This window comes from Myotis brandtii, unplaced genomic scaffold, assembly GCF_000412655.1.
Source record: "Myotis brandtii unplaced genomic scaffold, ASM41265v1 scaffold1667, whole genome shotgun sequence".
In the NCBI taxonomy this organism is placed as follows: domain Eukaryota; kingdom Metazoa; phylum Chordata; class Mammalia; order Chiroptera; family Vespertilionidae; genus Myotis; species Myotis brandtii.
Window position 1 is genome coordinate 92501 of NW_005356121.1, and position 20809 is coordinate 113309.

At 45.3% G+C, this 20809-nt stretch overlaps 1 protein-coding gene across 2 annotated transcripts; it reads right to left on the minus strand.

The window, feature by feature from the left end:
- Positions 1–3860: 3860 nt before the first annotated feature.
- On the minus strand, positions 3861–20803 carry FOXJ2 (forkhead box J2). Of its 2 annotated transcripts, XM_005862754.2 has the most exons (12): positions 20042–20803; positions 17055–17237; positions 13864–14210; positions 12302–12376; positions 11047–11115; positions 10723–10863; positions 10062–10260; positions 7202–7618; positions 6671–6772; positions 5905–6114; positions 5200–5298; positions 3861–4311 (listed from the first exon to the last, which is right to left on the minus strand). In XM_005862754.2, exons 3-12 carry the CDS (start codon positions 14194–14196, stop codon positions 4223–4225), a joined length of 1734 nt encoding a protein of 577 aa, XP_005862816.1. In that variant the 5' UTR covers positions 14197–14210; positions 17055–17237; positions 20042–20803; the 3' UTR covers positions 3861–4222. The 2 variants fall into 2 exon arrangements, with proteins under 2 accessions (XP_005862816.1, XP_005862815.1); XM_005862753.2 differs by lacking the exon at positions 17055–17237.
- Positions 20804–20809: the final 6 nt, after the last annotated feature.

Sequence of the window (20809 nt, forward strand, 5' to 3'; positions counted from 1 at the left end):
ATTTTTGTAGATAATGTTAAAATGACTTCTGATTTTGCAAAATTAAGAATTTTATCCAAGCGTATATTCATATTTCTTGTTTATCCAGAGTTCCAATATTCATAAAATGCCTTCTGATTTTGCAAAATGAATTTTATCCAAGCACATATTCATATTTCTTGTTTATCCAGAGTTCCAATATTCATTAACCATCACATTCATTTGTTCATGACCACATATTTTCTTCCACTTTCTCCCTCCATTCCAACCATACATACATACATATGGCTTTCCATCTATCCTCCTTTCATTTTATAAAAGCACTGTTCAACTCCCTATTACCTTCTTATTTGTTCTGTATATAAGCCTGTATGTGTTAAACCTTTAAAATTTCAGGTTTGTTAGTACTTAAATATAGCTTCATCTACGCTGAATACAATAATTTAATCTAAAAAATAGAAAATTAGAAGTTGAGAGAGGGTCTAGACTACAAATTTGTTATAAAGTATTATACAGGAAATTTCAAACAACTAGGAATTCTTTCACTTGTAAGGTAATGACTAATATGGTGTATATTTGCAATGCTAATTTTTATTTTAATCTGCTTATATATTTGATGGGAATAAATGCTTTCTTTCTCGTGATTCCTTGCAAGACTCAGAGATTCGTGGATTCTTTTCATTGTGTGATACTCAATATATCATAATCTCTAGATATGCAGCAAATAAATCTTGTTGGGAATAGCTGTAGTCTTGCTGTATTAGCAGTTGGCTAGGCTTGTGGAAATCCCAACGAATCTCCCAAGACCCTAGGTGTAAGTCCCAAACTCCTGAGGTTAGAGTACAGGATATGAGGAGGAATGAATAGTTGGCATTGCTGGACTCCTTCTAGATTACCATTTACCTGGGAAACGTAATCTGAAATATTCCTAAAATTGAAATTCCCTCATTGCTTATAAAAAACTCTGGGGAGTACCTATAATTATGACCCAATTCCTCCCCAAATTGTAGTACATTTAATCTTTAAAATATCCCAGCATTAAAGCAAGGCGACTTTGTCCATACACCAAGTTGCAAAGGGTGACTGTCCCTCTCAACAATATCTCACTATTTTTAATAGCATTTGAAAATGAGAACGTTAATGGCATACTGTACATTCTTGTCTCTCCTCCATCTTCCCCTCCCCCCCCCAAAAAAATAGTGTACTAATCAAACCCTGTGGTATGAGGTGGGGAGGGGCAAAAGACCAATTGAAAACAAATACTTCACATTCCCCTCCTACCCTGGCATAGAAGAAACTTGAGACCAGCATCAATAAGATAAAACCGTAAACATTCTTCTTGGTTTTTATTATGAAAGCATGCAAAAAAACAACAACAACAATTGTGAGACCATACCCCCTTCCCAGCCTGCACCAATGCAAAGCATTATGAGTGGTAGGAAGGACTCACCAAACCAGAAACATAGAGGTTAAAGAGAGAAAGGCAGGGATGGGTGGATCTACACCAAGTAATTAATTGCTCCTTCTGTCCCTCTCCTCCACTTCCCCCCCGTATTTCATCTTGCAGGCAGTGAGCTCCTGCAGTTTTGCACACATCACCCAATACAACAACAATGACTATACTTCCAGCCCAGCAATGCTGAACCAACAAGAAAAAGTAGTATTCTTCCATCTCATGGTGGGGAATGGGGAACTCAGGCCCAAAGAGGGTCAGGTTTTTCCTCTGCCACTGAGCAAGGCTGAGTTTAGTGAAGGGGACCTTAAGTCCAAGGAGGCCTGACAGCCAATCTCCAGCCCTAGCCCCAAACTTCAGTTACTCTGGCAGCCCACCGGAGTTCTTAATGAGACTAGTTTTCTTTAAGACACAGATGATTTCTAAACAAGGGACATTTACATGGATGATTTAGTCTACCCTTGCAAACTCTGTCTGAATCTGAGTAGAAAAGGAGTTTACAAAAGAGGAGTGATGACATGTAAAGGGGGCATCTTAGGGAGAACAGATAGGAAGTTGTGTGCAGGAGGCACCTTGATTGGAAGAAATAAGAAAGATGCCCAAAATAGAAACACTGGGCAAAGGCATTGTGCCACCCTCTATGAGAAATTCTCCTCCCCCCAATTTTAAAATATTATGTCATACTTCAACCCCACTAACTGCCCTCCAACACAATGGGGGATTCAAGCCACTCACACCCCCACTTCTTACAAAGAACTTCAAAGAAATAAAGTGCTCTTTAGTCAACTGCCCTTTCCTGCCCCTTTACTTCAGCCTCACTGGACATCTTCAACAAACTCTCATATAGAACCCCCTTCTAAAGAAGGAGGGGGTGGGAGAGGGGGGAAAAGCAGGAGAGGAAAGCTAAATCTTTTGGAAACCATCAGTAAATAAAGAAATATGAACAAAAAAAGCAGAAATCACAGAGAGAGTGGCCCTGTCCAGTCCATACATTATGTCCTGTAGCTTTCAGAAACTAAACATTCAGAGAAATAAAAATGGAAGTAAAACTGTTCTTCCCACCCATAACTACAATTCAACAGTTAATATCAATATATACTAAGTACTCTGCAGCAATAAATCATGGCCACTCCTTGTTAAAGGAGAGAAGTTATCCGTATACCTTTTTCTGAGGGGTCTCCCTTGGTTCTCATTGAACTCTTCCCTCTAGATTATTTACTCCACACTACCAAGCTCCTTCACCCCTTCCAAAGACCACTGTAAACGTTTCAGCCCCAATGGTCTGGATTCCAACAGAGCATTTGCCTAGATAATTAAAGAACTGAAAGAGTTCCTTCCTGTGTCTATGCCAGCTCCGTTTTCCTTTCCCCAACCTCCTACCACCAATTCCGGTTGGTTCTGCTATGATCGGTGGAAAGAGATTCCCATCTGCCCTAGGACATGATGACACGAAGAGTGATGACGGGTTACTTTTCTATCTTGAGAATGCCGGAAAATGAGGGAAGAAAATAAGGTGAGTAGGAGAGTTGAGCCAACAACCAAAGGAGGACAACATAATATTTGCTGAGTGGGAAAGGGGGTTGAAGACTAATCTGTAAATGCAGATAAGAACCACAGTACATTTCCAGAGAAAATTCTGTTTAAAAAGCCAAAACGGTTACACTGAAAACATCTCCAAAAAGCCGAGCCTATGCTGAATAGTTGTCCTCATTCCTACCACAGCCACAGATTCTGACTCAGACCCGCCCTATCTCCCTTCGAGCATGGCTTAGGACAGTGGTTCTCAACCTTCCTAATGCTGCGACCCTTTAATACAGTTCCTCATGTTGTGGTGACCCCCAATTTCATTGTTACAAATTGAACATAATTAAAGCATAGTGATTAATCAAAAAAACAATATGTAATTATATATGTGTTTTCCGATGGTCTTTAGGCGACCCCTGTGAAAGGGTCGTTCGACCCCCAAAGGGGTCGCGACCCAGGTTGAGAACCGCTGGCTTAGGAACAAGCCAATGGACATTGATTTGATATAGTATTATATACCAATTCCTGAATGTTTTACATTCCATTGCCCCGCTGCAATATTCTACTCCACCCAACCCAGGCCTCTTATTCCACTAGGGTTTTGTTGTCACCTTCTGGCACCACCACCATCACTCTTGCCCTTAATGGGGAATGAGGATCAACGGAAGTAAGGACTGAAAATATGAAGGGACAGGGAAGAGTTCAGAGGACAAAATTAGCACCATTGAGTAAAACCTGCAAAGTCCTGGCTGCCAAGCAGTGTCTGAGGTCCTTCTACTTGGTAATGTGGCCTCTCCAGTCCTGGACTGAATTGATAAGAACAGAAAACAACTTAAGGTCGAAAGGTATGTTTAGCATTGAATATCTCAGAGTGAAAGGTAAATCCGAGTTTGAAACCTTTCTCTGTAGCTATCATGGCCTCGCCTTTCCAGCCAGATGATTTTAAATTAGCAAGGGGTGCACATGGTTGATGGTATAGGGATAGGAGACCGGGGACCGCATATAACCAATAATCGTAATAGTAACATAATAAGAATAAAAGAATCAGGGGGAAAACAAGAAGAAAGAGGAAGGATGAGGCAGGACAAAGGGGTTATCTTCGGCAGCATCTTGCGGTGACTTCTCTGACAGAGAAAGAACAAAACAAGAGGATATATAGGATATCTGTACACAGGCAAGGGGAGAAGGGATGGGCTGGGGCTGCTCTTTCCCCACTGCCAGGCTTCACCACCCAGCCCTGGGCTGAGAGTCACACTCTGCGATGCACTAAGTGATCAAGTCCCAGTCGAAGTCATCAGGGATCTCCTCGTTGGCACCAGGATGTGGAACCGGCGGTCGCGGGACCATATGGTGTGCTATCAGGAAGAGAGAAAGACATTAAAAGGGGAATAGATGGGAAGCTATTCTATCAGTTGGATGGACAGTGCTCAGCCCCAAAATGCCATGAGGGATGTCTGGTGAACCTATTGTTCTTATCATCCCTGAGTTATTTTTGTTGCCAGCCACAACTTCAATGAGGCCCCAGGAAATAAACTAGAGCAAACCAGCTTCCTTGCCAATATAACAGTTTGCAGCCATTACACTTATACTTACAAAGACTATGTAATAATGACCAAAAACATACAGATGTACTAATATTTGAAAAGCAGTACAGAAATTTGTGTATGTATTATATGTGTAAGGAATACAAGGACAAAGATTCCAATGTCACTCCCAAAATTGAAAACGCCTGTGGTTTGGCAGGATTTTTCTAAAATGGATTGGAAGTGAAACAGTTCGTTTTGTACTATTTCTGATAACTTTGGGTCTCCCCTGGCACTCCTACCATCTGAGATAGTTTCATCCCAGACCCCTGATACTAGAGGTCAGGCAACAGGAAAGTAGCCATGGACACAAAGCAGCTATGTTTTATGTTTTGCATATCATGTTCATTTATTTGCCTGAGTATATCTCTCTCAGCTTCTAAAGCTAGACATAAATGTTCTGTGTATCTATCTTTTATTTATAGTCATGCTTTTACTGCCTTTTATTATCACAGGTACCAGATAATTTCAAAGTAAATGTCTACTTTAGTCTCCCATGACACACACCTCAGTAGCAGGTGACCCAGACTCCGGCCTTTAGAATCATGAAGGCTCATTCCTGCCAGGAGGTGCAGGGAATGCAGACCCAGAGACAAGAAAGTGAGACACCTGGTCAGGGAACAGAGTGCTTGGTGGGAAAACAAGCTTCCTGGCTCTTACCTGGGCGATTGTATCCTGCCGAGTCCTGGGTGGGGATTGGATACATCGGTGATGGGCCAGGGTATAGGTGGGGGGCTTGTGGGTGCCCATAAGAGTTCACTGCCAAACAAGAAAACAGTTACTTGAGTGGGATCATTCTACTCAATGAAGCAGGGTCCCATAGTGAGGGAAAGAACAGTCCTCTCCTTCCCCTTAACTTCCCCTCCCCTGCTCTGTTCTGTAGCCCCCAAGGGCATGAAGACTTTCTGCAGAAGCTATCCATCCTCACCCCTGAGGGTATAAAGGACCCCAATAGGAGAACTGTGGAAGAACATGGGCATTAGAAGGATGACAAATGTAGAAATAGGGTCACTGAGTCTCTCTGTCACTGGTTTGATGATCATGTAAGTGTAGAGAATGAAGACTTGACCTGCTGTGATTCAGCTATGGGTTACTGAGCGAGCACAAATTTGGAATGGAGACTTTCTCCTCCCTTTTCTTACGTAACTCTCATCTTCCACATCCAGGAATCACACGGTCTATTTCTTGGGCATTCTTCAGGACTTTACAGATAAATGTTCAGACAATGTGGTGAACAGACTTGTCCTGTTGCTCAGTTTGGATCACTGCCCATTAGATGATTTCTCTCCATTTTCTCCTGTCCTTCTCCTCCCCCTCCCTTTTCATCAGAGTCTCCACCTCCTTGGCCACTAGCTATGTTCCTACCTTGGTTTAGGGCTGGCTCTTGTTTGCCACTGGTGAGGGCACAGGAGTCAGCAATTCGGGCAGGGGCTGGTGGCCGGTGGGAACCCCCCTGAGGGGGCACGTGACCAGTCTGAGTAAGGAAGTGGTTGAGGGAGTCGCACAGATTGGCAATGTGATGCTGGTCCAGGCTCCAGTTTTTCTGCTCTGCCTGTCGCAGACTCTCCATCAGTTCTACAAGCAGAGAAGCAAGAAAGGCTAACCTTGCAGAGGCCCAGAGCCCCTATTGGATCTATCCCATCTCGCTGTTCCAACCACATCACAAATCAACACCACCGATTAAATGCACTATCCATTATAACTGGCATCCGTTAGAGCTCTACATGTTCAAACTCTCATTCTACTTGTTTGTTACTAAATTCGTATTATAATTTTGATCTTACTGGTGAGTAAAACAAAGTTTCAAAGTAGCTGAAGGAATTGGCCAGGGTCATACTGTCAGCAAATGGTGACAAAAATTCCAACCACTGGTCCAGGTTTTCTGAATTCCTGAGAGCCTTCCCTCTCTCCCAGAGACAGAATTGGCTAGGATAAACCACGGTCATGTTTTGAGATAAGGCTAAATTTATGAAACCTAATTTGCAAATTATATCAATATCATCTACTTTGTGAAATACGGAGGGAAATCAATAAAATTTTCAAACTTCACTTAACCATCTCCTTCTGGTACTGATTTCTATTGGGTCTGTCTACTTCCAATGGCTCCCTCCTCTCTTCAGTCATCACTGACCTGAGAACTGTGACTGCTCAATGCTGGACCAATTGAGCCGATTCACCATCTTGAAGCTTTCCTTTAAGGAGTCAATATTGGAGCACCAGTCAGGAGGAAAGGCTGTAAAGAGGACACAGTGGGGCATAAGAGAGAGTCAAGTGTAAGACGGCAGTCAGCTCATTAGCAGACTGACTACATGTAAGATTCTTGCATCTATACAGGTTATCGACTGCATTACCAAGACAGTTTTAGAATTTCCCTCCCTGGAGATTTAGGACAAGTAAAGTTACCTATGCATTAGGTATTGACAGCTCAGCTCATAGGCAGGAGAATATACAAAACAATCCCAATTTACCTACAATTTCTATAATACAGAGCTTGAAGTAGCAACTTGTTAGTTCAGATGAGCTCTCACGGAGAAGAGGCTAGACTCGGTATTTACTTCCTCACCAAGTGGACCTCCATGCCAGAGTCAGAAAAAGGAGTCATTCATGCCCCTGTCCTGTCCCCCGTCCCTCCCCCAGCATCTCCCTGTACCCTCTTACTCACCAAAACCAGTACTATTGATAGGAGCCTGGCCTTGTGCCTGTGGTTGTGGTGGCGGCGGCTGCTGGGCAGAATGGGTGTGGGGATGGTGCTGATGAGGGAGGTAGCTTCCATGCTGAAGTGGGGGTGGATGCATGGCCATCACAGAGGGAGGCCCATAGCCTTCAGCACCAGCCTGCTTCCCCCCTGGTGGGGCACAACCATCTGGGCTTGGGGTGTGCAGTGGAGGAGCACCCGCTACAGTTGAGGGGCCCTGGGCTGGTGCCGGCTGCTGCTGTGGCTGTGATTGTTGGGATTGTGACTGTGGCGGCTGCTGCTGCTGCTGCTGTTGCTGCTGCTGCTGCTGAGGAGGCGGCTGCTGCTGCTGGTACATGTAGTAGTTGTTAGAGGGTGGCATGTCCCCCAGGAGAGAGGAAAAGCCTGCAGGGTGGGAGGAAGCAGGCGAGTCACTTGGGCAATGCATTTTCGCTCAACAGGATTTCCACTGGGTTGAGGTGGGTAGCCTCAGATGGAAACCACAGACTTCAAAGATAAGGCTGTTCTGGGACAGCAGGGATGGCATTGGCCCCCTGGTAGGTAAAACAGACAGAGGGAGGGCCTTGACACTGTGGTCACCACTGAAATTTTAGCAAAAGGTCAGCATGTACCTTTTTATGCTTTTTTAAAATATATATTTTATTGATTTTTTACAGAGAGGGATAGAGAGTTAGAAACATCGATGAGAGAGAAACATTGATCAGCAGCCTCCTGCACACCTCCTACTGGGGATGTTCCTGCAACCAAGGTACATGCCCTTGACCGGAATCGAACCTGGGACCCTTCAGTCTGCAGGCCGATGCTCTATCCACTGAGCCAAACCAGTTAGGGCCCTTTTTATGTTTTTGTACAAGGATTTGAGGGTAGGCCTTAATCATAATTTCAAAAGACACCAGACATCAGGTCAAGTTTTAAAAGTAAATCATAAATAAAACAAAGCCATGGGAGTCTATTCTCTCCTCTTCCTTATTGTCTCTACACCAGCGGTTCTCAACCTGTGGGTCGCGACCCCTTTGGGGGTCGAACGACCCTTTCACAGGGGTCGCCTAAGACCATCGGAAAACACATATATAATTACATATTGTTTTTGTGATTAATCACTATGCTTTAATTATGTTCAATTTGTAACAATGAAAATACATCCTGCATATCAGATATTTACATTACGATTCATAACTAGCAAAATTACAGTTATGAAGTAGCAACGAAAATAATTTTATGGTTGAGGGTCACCACAACATGAGGAACTGTATTAAAGGGTCTCGGCATTAGGAAGGTTGAGAACCACTGCTCTACACCCTTCTACTGTATTCACTACCAACAAATGGAGCTTCAGTGAGGAGTACATAAGGAATGAATTTCTCAAACAAATTGAGGCTAGGGGCTTTCAGCCAACATTAAAATTCAGTGAACACTTTACTGTCCTCACCAATATAGCTTTTTACTTTGTTTCTGAAAGCTTCTCCATGTTCTTCCTTTCCAATCAACCAATCACCTGAGTTGGACCAATTCCTCATGCAAATGCTACAATCTTAGAACACAACTCTTGATTCAAATCCCCTGGCCGTGTGGCTCAGTAGCTGAGCATCGACCTATGAAGCAGGAGATTGGATTCAATTCCAGATCAGGGCATATGCACAGGGAGAATCAATGATTCTCTCTCATCATTGATGTTTCTATCTCTCCCTCTCCCTTCCTCTCTGAAATCAATAAAAATATATTTTTAAAAGAAATTCATGACAATTAATATAAATTTCCAAACAGTAAGTCCTAACTACTTTTAATCATTCCATTCACCTCCTGCTGTCTATACAAGGCCACAGTACAGAACAAGAAGATCTGATGATTCACCTAATGTCTTTTATTTTTTACATTTTATTTTATTTATTTTTCCATCACCATTTATCCCCCATATACCCTCTTCCACTTCTACCTACCCCCTCACCGAAAAGTCTTGACTTTCCCCCTACCTCTAATTTCTTTAAAAACAAACAACAACAAAAAAGGAATTACAGAAGGCTGAACCAGATCTAGCCTCCCAATAAAGACTTTAAATCATTTCCAATTGATGATTCAGGAAATTGAGTATGAACAAGTTATAAACTAATATTAAATTGTGGTAGGTTAATAGATATAAATAACCAAAAAAATGTCTTTTTTGTTAAGGATGCATGTTTCAATGATATTTACAGGTAGATGACATGTCTGAGAATTGTATCAAAATACTCCAATTAAAAAGAAGGGGAGGGGTGGAGGTAGAAGAGGGAATCAGGGGGGATAAATGGTGATGGGAAGAAAAAAAAAAGCTGAGCGGTAAATGAAACAAGCTTAACAAAATATTGGTAACTGTTTAAGTTGGGAGAGGGAAACATGAGGGTTTATAACACTATTTTCTCTATTTTTACATCTGTTTGAAATTTTTACTAATAAAAATTAACAAATATAAATATGCTAAAAAAATAAGATTAAATTGTTCTCACAAAGAAACGTGGGGGGGGGGGGTACTGACGATTAAGGAAAGAGAACTGCTGTCCCCTAGTGGTCATTCTCTAAATGACTTGCTTACAGCAATAAAATCACTGCCCTTCCCTCTAGAAGGGGGATGCTTCCTGAAGCTAATAACCCAGACTGTGTGTTGAAACAGCTGTCCTTCAGAACTAAGCCAGAAGAACTCAACTCCAAACAGTACTGACTCATGACATGCTTCCCCTGACCAGTGATCAACCTCTCCTTGTGTTAAAAATAAGAAAGAAGGGAGAAAAGAGAATGTCACCACCTACTCAAAAATACAAGGCTGACCAGGCTCCCACCCCAACTTCAGACTCACCATGCTGAGAGGAGGAAGAGGACTTCTCCAGCATGGATTTGTAGAGGTTGCGGAAGGACCAGCTCAGATCCTGAAAATTGATCTCTGAGTAGGAGAATTTGAAGTCATGGTTGGTGTTATACAAGGGAGGGGGACCCTCAGCACTTTCTCGGCCTGGAGCCCCTGCAGCCACTGCTCCACCATCCACAGATCCTGGGCCCTACAAATAGAGAAGAAAGACTTGATCCACGTCCCAAACGAGGGACCAATACTACCCTTTCGTGGTCCCCAAGCTCTCCTGCCTGTCTTCATCCTCTACCAACTTTGCAAAGAATGAGCATATGTTCATATTTTGATGTAGTCTCTTGTGCTTTCCCTATGCTACATCCATGTACTTATTTCTCTTATAAACTTTTTTTGCCCCCCTTCTTCTCATCCCTTTTTTCCCTGATCTTTCTCAAATTTCTGTTCTCATTCTCTCTCTCTCAGCTTCCCTCTTTTGCTCTCCCCTTCATTACCAATTGATCTGCCTGCTGTATCACAGATACTCAATACATAATTTTGAACTGAAAGATAGATGACTCTATTTAACCACCCAATCACCTATCCATCCATTCACCCAGCCACCAACTCACCCATCCATCCATCTGCCCCTATGCCCTCTGCCACCTCTCCTTCCTACCTGGCTATAGCTGGTGATAGATGCGGGGCTCTGCAGTGACATCTGAGGATTCCCTTCTGGAGGCAGTGAGGCTTCTCCACTCCCTGGAACACCTCCCCGAGGGCTCTTGCTTGCCTCCTGTTCTGGTGAGTCCTGGGATAGCTGAGGGGTGTGAAAGAATAGAAATCCATAAGCAGAAGCTAAACTTCCTCCCAAGACCCATGGTTTCACCTCTGCTGGTATTTGCCCTTTGCCCAGACATATGAAAGGACTGAAAACTCAGGAAAGAGTGTGGAAGGAGCAGCTGGCTCAGAAAAGACATCTCTCCATGAGGTGGGGACTTACGTCATCATCTGGTGGGTGTCTCCTCTTCCGGGAGATGTCGGGACAAGTGTCGATGGTCCAATAAGAGCCCTAGAAGGAGAACCAGCACCAAGAGAACAAAATCATTTTCAATGAAAAGTCTCACCTTTGGAAAAGCAGATATTTGGGAGGATTTTTTTTTCATAAAATAACAGTTCTATGTATTATGCAAAATGTCTGGACAAGCTCTAACCGGTCTGGCTCAATGGATAGAGCGTTGGCCTGCGGACTGAAAGGTCCCAGGTTTGATTCCGGTCAAGGGCATGTACCTTGGTTGCGGGCACATCCCCAATGGGAGGTGTGCAGGAGGCAGCTGATCGATGTTTCTCTCTCATCGATGTTTCTTACTCTCTATCCCTCTCCCTTCCTCTCTGAAAAAAACCAATAAAATATATTTTTTTTAAAATGTCTGGACAAAAGAAAAATGACTGAAAATTCACACAGAAGCTTGAGGATACTGGTTAATTTTGAGGAGTAAGTTTGTCCTAATAGGGGATATCAGAGATACCCCATATGGTGCAAACTCAGACCTCTATTGTTCTGGAGGGACAGAACAATGGTATCTAGTTCAAACAGCTACTCTTCTATGTGATCTCAGGCAAGACTCTCTTGGATGTTAGCATCCAAATCTGTCAAACCAAGAGAATGACCTACCCCTTCTTCTTTTTAAAGATAAAAAGTCCCTACAAAGGTTATTAAGACCGCCTTTTACATCTAGAATGAGTGCTACACACACACACACACACACACACACAACCCACAGGGCAGCAAAGTCAACTTTAACATAAATATTTCTATTTTTTATAAAAGATTTTCATGCCTGGCTGGTGTGACTCAGTGGCTGCGCATCGACCTATGAACTAGGAGGTCATAGTTCGATTTCGGATCAGGGCACATGCCCAGGTTGTGGGCTTAATCCCCAGTATGGTGGGTGCAGGAGACAGCTGATCAATGATTCCCTCTCATCACTGATGTTTCCATCTCTCTCTCCTTCTCCCTTCCTCTCTAAAATCAATAAGAATATATTTTTTTTAAAAAAGATTTTACAATCTTCCTTAGTCACTCATTTTAGTGGGGCCCTACAAGCTTGATTACCAAGCTCTTCCATTGAGAGAAAAAACAAAGCTGCTTCTCTAACATGATTTCCTCTTCTGGGTAATTAAAACAACCACAAGAGTTTGGGCTGTCTCTCTCCTTCCTGTTCCTCCTTCAGTGCTTACAGCAAGTAGTATCTCACCTTCCCAGGGTCATCCCGGGGTCTGGGCACCTTCCGGAAACACTTGTTGAGAGAAAGGTTGTGCCGAATTGAATTCTGGGGAAGCACAGAAACAAGTTAGATTTGAGCATTGTGCAAAGCAGAACATTTTCCAATAGGATACAAAGGGACACAAAAGGACATAACACAAAACAAAGTTCAAGTATCAGCACCACTCAACTTTACTGATGAGGGAGCATACCTATCAGATAGCTAGAACAATGAACTAAGAAAAAATGCAGAAATTATACTGATGAGCAGTAATGGCTATAAATGTGGCTACCGCATGCTTCTGGAAAGCTGTTTATATAGTTTTTTCAATCTTTCCACCCAATTGATAATAAGTATATATAAATGCCTCAAAATCACATCTTCTCAATTTTCATACCATTCTATCTGTAGTTTAAAAAAAAAAAAAGTTTTAGCCCTAGCCAGTTTGGCTCAGTAGATAAATCAGTGTTGGCCTGCAGACTAAAGGGTCCCAGGTTCAATTCTGGTCAATAGCACGTACCTCGGTTGTAAGCTAGAACCCTGGCCCTGGTTGGAGGCATGTGGAAGGCGATCAATCAATCGATGTGTCTCTCTCATATCAATGACTCTCTCTCTCTGTCTCTCCCCGACCCTTCCACTGTCTCTAAAAATCAATGGGAAAACATCCTCGGGTGAAGATTAGGTGAAGATTAACAACAAAAACTGTTTATAAAAGTTTTAAAACTGTTTCTATTAATAATAACAAATATAAGTTATGAGTAAAACAAAGGCACAGTTTACCTTTCTTTTCTCAACAGCCCATAGATTGGACACATTTGAAGGAAAGAAATATTGTTGTGTAAATGTGTTGGAGGTTTTGGTAGCTAGCAGGGGCATATGCAGAAAGGAAAAAAAACTGAATGCTTTCAACAGTCTTCAGCTCATCATCTGGTTTGTATATCAACTGGTGATTCATACAGTGAGAGAACTCTATTAAAACCCCATTCTACCCTGCAGTTGGCAAATGAATTGGTACTCCAAAAGACTGAGAACATCAATCTTCCTTCTTAGCTTGGAAGAGTAGTCCCCTTCTTTTTTTTATCTCCAGCCAAATGACTTATCCTCTCATTACTTGCTTGGTAGATGAGCTGTTGGTGAAGGACCTAATTATATTTTTTTTCTTGGTGTACAGTTTTTAAAAAGATGATGACTATGTGCAATGAAGCTTTGGAAATGTGATGAGATTCCTACTACCAAGTAGGAAGGAGCAATGCTATGCCTTGCACAGTGACTTGAACATAGTAGAGTGGCAATAAATATTTGTGAAATGAATGGATATTCTTTTTGAGGAATCAAAAGACAAGAGGGTATAATGAGTAACAACATCCTGCTAGCCCCATAACTATATTTAGAGGCTCAGTATCACTGGAGTTTCCCTGATGTACCTGATGGAAGTATATACCACATGTCTGAGACAGGTCAGTCCATTGGACCAGATTAAACAAAGAAACAAAAGTAGAGAAAGAAAGTTGTCAAAGGCTGAAAATAATCCCTGGTAATAGAAGCCATCCCACCTTCCAACCAATGCCAGCATTCTTGTAATAGGGGAAGTTATCACAGATCCAGCGGTAAATCTCGCTGAGGGTCATCTTCTTGGCTGGAGAGGAGTTGATGGCATAGGTGATGAGGGTGGCGTAGCTGTATCGTGGTTTGCCATCCTGGTGGACTGCTGCCTCATCTTTGCTCAGGGTGGCATTGGGATCTGTGGGTGAGCCTGGTGGACACTTGCGGCTGCCCCCTGGAGTCCCAGCCTGGGAAGCACTCCCTAGCTTCTCAATGGTAGCTCGGAGGGTCAGCTGGGGGAGCCAGTCTATGGAGGTGAGGCTACTCTCTAGATCAGAAGCCATGGTTCTTCTGGGTTCTGCAAAGAAATGCACAAAGGAAATAGAAAAATGAGTGTTAACTCTGGTTACAGGTGGCAAATAATACTCGAATCCTAGTGCTTTAAAGAAGGTACTTTCTTTCTTCTATAATTCCCTTAGTAGACTTCTCTATGAGACAGCCCTCCACGTGGTCCTAGAACCCAAATGGATCTATCACCAATCATCTACCAGATGAAAGACTGGTACTTATTCTACATCTTAATGTGGAACATAGCCTAGAGGTCTCCCCCTTCATGTAGGACTAAAAGTGAGATCAAACCACCCAACTGAGCCATCCCCTCTATTCTCCTTACTGAAAGCCCTACAACATAATACCTTTAAAGTATGTAGAAAATAATTTTAAAAATACACTTAGATAGCAGGAAACATCTGCCAAAGTCTATTCTTCAATTATGTGACACTTACTGTAATTTACATACAACATATACCGATAGCACAAGTGAGCATGTGAAGAAAAACATTCTAAACAGAAATACACACTGATGAAGCATACACCAACACTCTAAAGATGTTTCATATCAGATATATTTGAGCATTTGCCCCTTTCAGCCCACATACATGTGCAAGAGGCATATTAGACATATACCAAGCATAAATTACATATGACTACCAGCAAAGAACAGATGTAAGACAGACACATAAACAGAGATCACAATTAGCTACACAGCATACCTTACCAACAGGGCACAAAGTCACACACGCAGAGGTAACAGCTCCTGAGTACTGCTGCCCTCACACCTTGAAAGCTACCCCTTTGCAAGCTCAGCCCACGGACACCTACACCAGGAAGAAGTCATCAGCAAGGACCTCCCACCTCCCTCGGCCTGCTGGGCTTCACTAAGCCAGGGAGACACCCAGCTGAGTGCACACCGGTAACAATCAGATAGCCTGGCTAAAAATAGCCACGCTGGGGCTAAAAGCTGGCTCCCCTTCTCCCGCCCTCCTCCTCTCTCCTTCCTTCCCAGCCAGGCACGCACGCTCGCTGCACCTCCATGCAAACTTCTGGCGCTGCCAAACCGCCCACGCCTGATGTTTGCACGCCCAGCTGCCACCCACACAGCCTGGGCGCTCTTACTGGCAGAGAGGTGTAGCTAGAGTGACATCTTGGTGGGGGAAGGAGAAGAACGATGGGTGACATCTGTATTGCAGGGTCTAGAAAGGCTGGCAGGAACCGCTTGGTAGCCATTTGGCACTCCCCTAGAGCTGATGCCAGCAACCCCCTAAGCACTGGCTGCCTAACAGGTTTGTGCCTGCACAGCCTCCAGATTCCAACTAGTATTTCTTCCTCCTATCCCTGCAGACAGCCCCGCCAGGGCATTTCTCTAGCACGCCTCAGATTTCAGAATCCTGGACAGAAACATATTATGTATGTCATCTCTAAATCCATGCACAGATACTATGCACAAGCGTAAACATACAACTACACACAAATCCACACACTTTGCCATCCAAAGCTCAGTGCTCGCTATGGCTGCCTCCTCCTCTCCTGACTCCAACACATCTTTCAGGCTATCAGTCACTCTTCTGGTCAGTGGCTCTTCCCCCCTTGACACTTACCCCTTTCTCCTAAAGGTCAGCCTTCATGGTCATCTCTCTCCCCCAACAAGGTCCCCACCTACACAATCTTTGCACACAGACACCAGCACCCAGCCCTGAGCTCGTCACCGGCAACACGCCTACTCTACAGGGATGAAGGAAACACCTTAGTGCCTCAGGGGCCTAGGCAGCCAGAGATCCAATTGCAACCCAAGAATTGCTTGACAAGAGAAGGGGGGTGGGGGGGATCATGTTTATAAACAGTTTTATAAAGGGGTTTTCCTTTTATCCGTATCTTCTCTCCCACTACCCACAGAAACTTGGAAACTAATAGGGATATTGAATCATTCCAGGAAGTCTCAGACCTCCTAGCACTATATATACTAAGTCAAAGCACCACAGCCTCTGGTAAAGCAGGGCTCTTTGGCCAGTAACCGGGTCCCACAGCCGGGTTATCCCAGCTGGACAATACTGTGACAAAGAGCAGGTTCTCAATGCCCACAGGGGAGGTCTGTAACGAAATGTTACCCTACTCCCGATGATCTCCTGCTAAAAATCCCCAGGAAATCTCATCTGAAGAACACAGAAGCCTTTAGTGGATATTTCATTTGAAACTCCCCCAACATTGGAGAGGAGCATGAGAGTAGATTTAAAGTGTTCAGAGGGCTTACAGAACCCATTTGGCACATGCCAATCACGGTGACTTCCGGAAAGGGAAGCACTCTCAGCCTGCTGCGAGTTGTTCTTGCTCTTCCCTATCCTTACCCCAGCACCAGGTTAGGACACCGGGGTTAAATTTAACCTTTCTCCTGCACCCTCCCAGTCAGCCCTCCAGATACGCCCCAGCACTCACAATATATCCCAGTCTCATCGGCTACAAGAAGCTTGCAGCAAAAGGTCCTTCTGATCTTTCAGCACCATTCTCCTTCAACCCATCCCACTTCCTCACTCCCGTCACTTCCCCATTCTTGAAGGGCAACCCAGTGTGAAAAAGCTCAGACACTGAGGTTCCTGTGTTCCATTCCCAACCTTGACACTGACTCACTAAATATCCCTAACCGCCCCTGGCTCCCTGAAGTCTTGATGCCTCAGTTTCCCCTGTTAATAAAAGGGATGGAGTCCTAAACACTGCCAAGGCTTCATCCCTGGAGGGAAGTGAATGAAGCTTAATGAGCTCGTGGCTGCCACACATTCCACGCTCCCCAAAATAATGGCATGAGGCTAGTGTTCAGGGCTATTCTTAGCAAGGCAAACAAGAGGTACTTCCATTTCTCAGTCCAACCAACCTAGTTACCCAGACCTCTCTCTCCAGGTGGGCCTCGTGCCACTGGGCTTGGGCAGAACCTGAGTCAGGCCACATTCTTCTCTGCGTGCTGGAAGACTGAAAGGAAATACCCATAGAAACTGGGAAAGGCAGCCAAAGGGCAGGCTCCATCACATCCACAGGGCGTCTAAGGAAGACTACAGTACTGGGAGAAAGGCAGAGAAAAACAGAAAGACATTCTGTTGGAGTGGAAGGCGGATTCTGGATGAGACATGTAAGATCCAAAATTACAGGCACAGTTTTCTTCCCATTTTATCTGCAAGGCCAGTAATTATTCTCTGTGTGGTGCCAAGGTCAGGCATTAAGGAGCGATAATTTCCTGCTTTGCACATAATGCCTAAACTAATAGAGCAATGGCTGCGTTAACCACATTACCAATTACCAGTGGGCTGCCTGGATTTCAGTCCTGACTCCACTACCTACTGGCCTTGCAACCTCAGGCAAGTTACTTAACCTCTATGTGTTGTAGTTTCTGCATCTATAAATTAAAGATGATAACCATACCTACATAGGGTTGTTGTGAGGATTACCTTAATATTCTTTTTTTAAATTATCTTTACTGTTGAAAGTATTACAGATGTCCCCTTTTTCCCCCCATTGACTCCTTCCACCCCGCTCCTGTCCCCTCCCCAGGTACCTTAATATCTTAAAGCACTTAGTAAGTATAACTATTATTTTTTTGAATGGGGGAAAAAGAATACTAGAAATTAAAAATTAGAAAACTGACAGATCATAGAGGTAAGACTGGAAGCAGAAAGCCTGCCATGGTTTATACTGCAAAGCCTGCCCTGAGTTTGCAATCATTTGCAGGATGTCAGAATCTCAAGCTTTTCCTTTGGGGATAGTATCACTGATCAATGTCAGGGTCAGGACCAAGTAAACTCCAGGGATGAAGGAATGGGGGAATATCATCTCTTATTTTTCAGAGGGTGCGGGCTAGGTCTGGCCATAAGACATGATCTGGAAAATAGCACTCTCTAAATCACAGTTAATTCAGCCCAGAGCCAGGTGCTTCTGACTGATTCCACGGAGGCAGGCATTGGAAAACTCAGAGCAAGCAGGGCCAGTGAAGCTGTGTGGTGGTGGTACACCTGGAGGTGTTACCATTCAACAAGTTGCATTCCAGCATCTGGTAAAGTACTTTGTAAGAAATAAACTGCTGTTACAGCAGAGCCGTTTTCAAAAGTTAGGGAAGGAGTTCTAGGATTCAGAGCCAAAGATCCTCATGCTTTTGAGACTCGAGATACCAGAAATGAAGCTCTCTTATTAGTCCTATAAGCAGTGATCCCAGCCTGAGGCTGGGCTGCCCTGCTGCTTGGGATGCAGCCATTCATGAGGGCTGCCGCTGGCCAGGGGAGGCCCAGCCCTTCCTTCCAGCTGGGCATCCTTACCAGAACCCTCCCCAGGTCATTGCACAGGGGGGCCTGCTTTTAGAGGCCTTCTGGAAACATACAATCCTAGGTCACTGGAGGCTTGGTCTGAAATGCACACATGCACTGTCTCCAGAAACATACCCACTTGAAACACAGACAGAGGTAAGACAGAGCCACACTCACCTGCATTAAGAAACATACGCACATTGTCCTAAAGCACAGCCATACAAACCTGGATTGTAGCCCTGTCTCCTCTACTCCTATATCACTACTGACAGGTAGATTCCAGGTCCAAGTGGATGTACTTAGGGACTCAGACGGCCCATCCATGGACCAGACAGAGAGAGAAAGAAGAAACATAAAACCCCAAAGAGATAAAACCTCCCACCTAGCCTTGCTATGGGCTGTAATCCCCCGAACAGAAGACATTTCCTAATGACAAGGCAAGAAGGCAGGCCCCCAGTTAGGGATCCCAGGTTGAAGGGCAGAGCTCTCCTAAACACCAGCCTGGGCTCCGCCAGAAGAATTTCCTGGCCCCTTTTTTTCCTGCATTTTCTAAAAATTCTGAACTTGGATGATTCCTACTCCAATCTTGCAAAGAAAAACTTAAATACAAGGTCCCAGAGACCCAGAACCAAACAAGAAACAGGAAAGGAGAAGATGAGACTATCAGGTGCTTTTAGGAAAGGGAACTCCTGAGAAGTCACATCTCCCTGGTGGTCAACTTCTTTAGAGGAAAAGCTGGAAGGAGGCTGAACCGGTCCCTTCTTCCTATGCAGGACCTGCTTTGTCCTGAGGAACTGTCAGCCCAGGACAGGAGTTGGACAGATGACTGGGACAGGGGGACAGAGTCAGCATTCGGGAGCAACTTCAACCCAGCAGCAGGCATTCCCCTGCACCCTTGCCTCTTGTCTCGGGATGTGTGGAGTGGGATATGTGGAGTTCCCATTTTCCCTTTGGGTTTTATTGGTAGAGGCATGCTTCCAGCCAGGAATGGGAATATCATGACAGGAGGCCTCTTGGTGTCTGAGGTACAGTGAGTGTGGATGGGGTGCTTTCCTTTCAAGGGACCAGTAATCACAGTGATGGGACATAAAGGCAACTTAGGGTTACAGACGAGAAAATGTGATACCAGTGGCAGCCCTACACAAGGGCAGGCCATGAAATGCCACCACGACTTGCGTGAGGGCCCTCTCCAGGTGACTGTCCAGGGGAGATGGCCCCAAGGATGCAGGGTGATATGGGAGTCCAGTTGGGATGTGTCAATCGCTGCTACACAGTATGGATGGATTCTGAAAATGCAGGTGTTTTCTCATCTCCCTTTTCTGTCAGCATGGAAACATACACTTCCCTAGGGACTTCAGGTGAACCCCATCCCGAAACACCAAGAAACCCACTTCCCAGAGCCTCTGCCGTAAGGGGTGGTTTCGAACCCAGGGGTTCCTTCAGAACACATTTCTCTGAGTTACCGTTCTACCTTCCCCAGCAATGAAACCCACCAGCCACCACCTCAGACCCCTACACCCACTAGTGCCTAAAGCGCAGGGACGGAGAGAAGGTGAAAGAATGCACTAACCTGTCTCCAAGGTTCCCCCAGCAAAGGGAGGGAACCACCTGGTCCTGGAGTTTGGGGTTGGAGGGATCCCCCTCTTCAAAGGCAGCTGAAGAGTCTCATCCTCCTCGGTGGCTCTTCCCGTTCTTGGCGGAGCCTCCCAAGCTGGGGAGGGGATCTGGGTCCCCTGAGGATGAGGAGCGGAGTGGGGAGGGGGAGGGAGAGGGGGAGGAGGAGAAGGAGGTCCTACCTGGGGAAGGTGGCACACCCCCCACACCCTGCCCGTGACGCTGGGGAGGAGGGGAGGAGCCTCTCCCAACCAGGAGTTGTCTCCTCCCCCTTGGGGGAGTCCCCCTCCCCCCCAAGCTGGCTGTTTCGGGAGTGGAGGGCTCCTTCTGTCCGCGGGGGAGCTGCGCGGACGGGCTCTGCCCTGTTCCACTGTCTGGGCACCAGGAAGTGGCGGGGCGGGCAGTTCTCGCCGCTCCCGACAGGCCGGGGGCCGCCGCTCCTCTCTCCCCGGAGCGTCCTCTGCTGCTGTGAGTACCGGAGAGGATGCAGGGCGCCTACTCCATGAGCTCACCCCCTCCGCTCTGCCTCCAAAGTCCCGAAGTGCTGCTGAGAGTGTGCTCGGAGGCGGAGGCAGCGGGCGGCCGCCCCCCGCTGGCTCTGCACGGATCGCCCCCTTCTACTTCGGAGCTCTGCTCCCGGCCGGCACGGGGGTCGTCCTCGCCGCCAAGGAGGGGGGACTCGCCCCCGACCAGGGTCTCTCCTTTCCCTCGCGCGGACGGCAAG